At 46.1% G+C, this 2125-nt stretch overlaps 1 protein-coding gene across 1 annotated transcript in view; it reads left to right on the top strand.

Annotated features, from left to right (window-relative positions):
• TEP1 (telomerase associated protein 1) overlaps positions 1–2125 on the top strand; it is a 47694-nt gene that overhangs the window by 17444 nt on the left and 28125 nt on the right. The window contains exons 11-12 of the mRNA XM_023517581.1: positions 466–556; positions 745–934. Coding sequence (XP_023373349.1) covers positions 466–556; positions 745–934 — 281 coding nt within the window. The remainder of the gene's footprint in view (positions 1–465; positions 557–744; positions 935–2125) is intronic.

Raw genomic sequence — 2125 nt, 5'->3', positions numbered from 1 at the left:
CCTTCTTCTTCTTCTTTTTTTTTTTTTTTTTTTTGAGACAGAGCCTCAAGCTGTCCCCTTGGGTACAGTGCTGTGGCATCACAGCTCACAGCAACCTCCAGCTCTTGGGCTTAGGTGATTCTCTTGCCTCAGCCTCCTGAGTAGCTGGGACCACAGGCACCAGCCACAACACCCAGCTATTTTTTTTGTTGCAGTTTGGCCGGGGCCGGGTTTGAACCCACCACTTTTCGGTATATGGGGCCGGTGCCACCCTATTTCCTCTTTTTTATTTTTTACTTTTTCTCATACTCAAAATGACAACTTTCTTTTCTTACTCCTCCTTTTCTATCTTTAAATTTCATTTTGTCTTTCTTTCCCCTCCCATGAAACTAATAGAGTGGTTACCTCATCGTCCTGCTTCTTGAAATCTCTGAAGACCTTCATACTCCCCAATTCTCTGCTCATGACCCTTCCTTTACTTTCCAGAAGTCGGTGATCCACAGTCGGCAGTTTCCATTCAGGTTCCTTAATGCCCATGATTCCATCAATAACCTTGAGGTTCAACTCAAAAATAAAGGTATTATCTCCCTTCTTCCACCTCCTGTTTGCTTCTGTCTCATAGTAACTGGGGCAGCAGCATTGATATTTTCAGCCTCTTGCCTTACAGTCTCAGCATGTGGGGTGGGCAGAGGTCGGATACTTGCCTACACCAGGGTTTTGGGAATAGAAGCTGCCTGACTTACATGTTTACTTGTCACCACACAGAGTTGCCTTTTCCTTCTAATACACAACTGATGTGGCGGATAGTGACTAGAGTTGTAAAAAATACGCGTGGCTCGGGGCATTTTGTTCCAAAGCATATTTATAGCACAAGTCGTCAGGTTCGGTCAGCAATGAAGATACCTGTGATGTATGAGCATCTCATGCGGGAGAAGTTGAAAATACACAAGGCCAGGTATGTGTGTGCTCTCCAGGGGCTAAGTGTGGGCAGTAGGAGGCACCCTGGCATGGGTTGGAAGTCATCCAGGAACTCCAGCTGCTTTTCTTTTAAAGACATGCTTATCTGTCATCCCAATGGCTTGGACTTGCCTGGTTCTTACCTGGCAAAGCTTGTTTTTAACATTGTCCTATAGAGAGATCATGAAACAAAATCTATTCCTGGGCCTCCACTCTATTATCTGTGATCGTTATATTGGTTTCTGTGGATTCCAAGAGTTAGTATAGCATCCCCTTTCTTTTCATGCATGCTGGTGTCCTTTGTGATGCTGCTCTGGTTTGCAATTTTCTTTTTCTTCTCTGTGACATCTGTTTTTCTCTCTTTTGATCCCTTTTTGTTCTTTCTTCCTTCTTCTTCATTCTTCTCTCTTATTCCCCCTTCTCCTCTTCATCCCCTTCACCCCCTTCATCCTTCTCCTCCTCCTTCAGCTCCCTCTTGCTCTTCTTCCTCTTCCTCTCTCTTCCTTTTTTTAATACACTCAAAAAGATAGCTATCACCTTGCTGGCTCAAAGACAGACATACAGTCTGTTCTGTAGGTTTGGGTCACAGCTCTTTGCACTTTTAAATGCTTCTTCAGTACCATATGTTAGTTTTTTTTTTTTTAAGAGACAGTCTCACTTTATTGCCCTGGATAGAGTGCCATGGCATCATAGCTCATAGCAGCCTCCAACTCCTGGGCTTAGGCTATTCTCTTGCCTCAGCCTCCCAAGTAGCTGGGACTACAGGCGCCCACCACAATGCCCAGCTATTTTTTTTGTTGCAGTTTGGCTGGGGCTGGGTTCGAACCTGCTACCCTCAGTATATGAGGCCGGCACCCTACTCACTGAACCACAGGCGCCATCCTGTATGTTAGTTTTCATTCAAAACAAATGCGGGACTTGGTTGGCCGCAGTGGCTCATGCCTGTAATCCCAGCACTTTGGGAGGGTGAGGCAGGTGGATTGCCCTGAGCTCAGGAGTTCGAGACCAGCCTGAGCCAGAGCAAGACCTCATCTCTGCAAAAAAAAAAGAAAACGCTGGGTGTTGTGGCGGGTGCCTATAGTCCCAGCTACTGGGGAGGCTGAGGCAAGAGAATCACTTGAGCCCAAGAGTTGGAGGTTGCTGTGAGTTATGATGCCATGGCACTCTATCAAGGGCCACAAAGTGAGAC

The sequence above is a fragment of the Otolemur garnettii genome, unplaced genomic scaffold, assembly GCF_000181295.1.
Source record: "Otolemur garnettii isolate 467f Iridium unplaced genomic scaffold, OtoGar3 scaffold00114, whole genome shotgun sequence".
Taxonomy (NCBI): domain Eukaryota; kingdom Metazoa; phylum Chordata; class Mammalia; order Primates; family Galagidae; genus Otolemur; species Otolemur garnettii.
The sequence above is the reverse complement of the archived record's forward strand: the minus strand, read 5'-3'. Positions and strand labels throughout refer to the sequence as shown.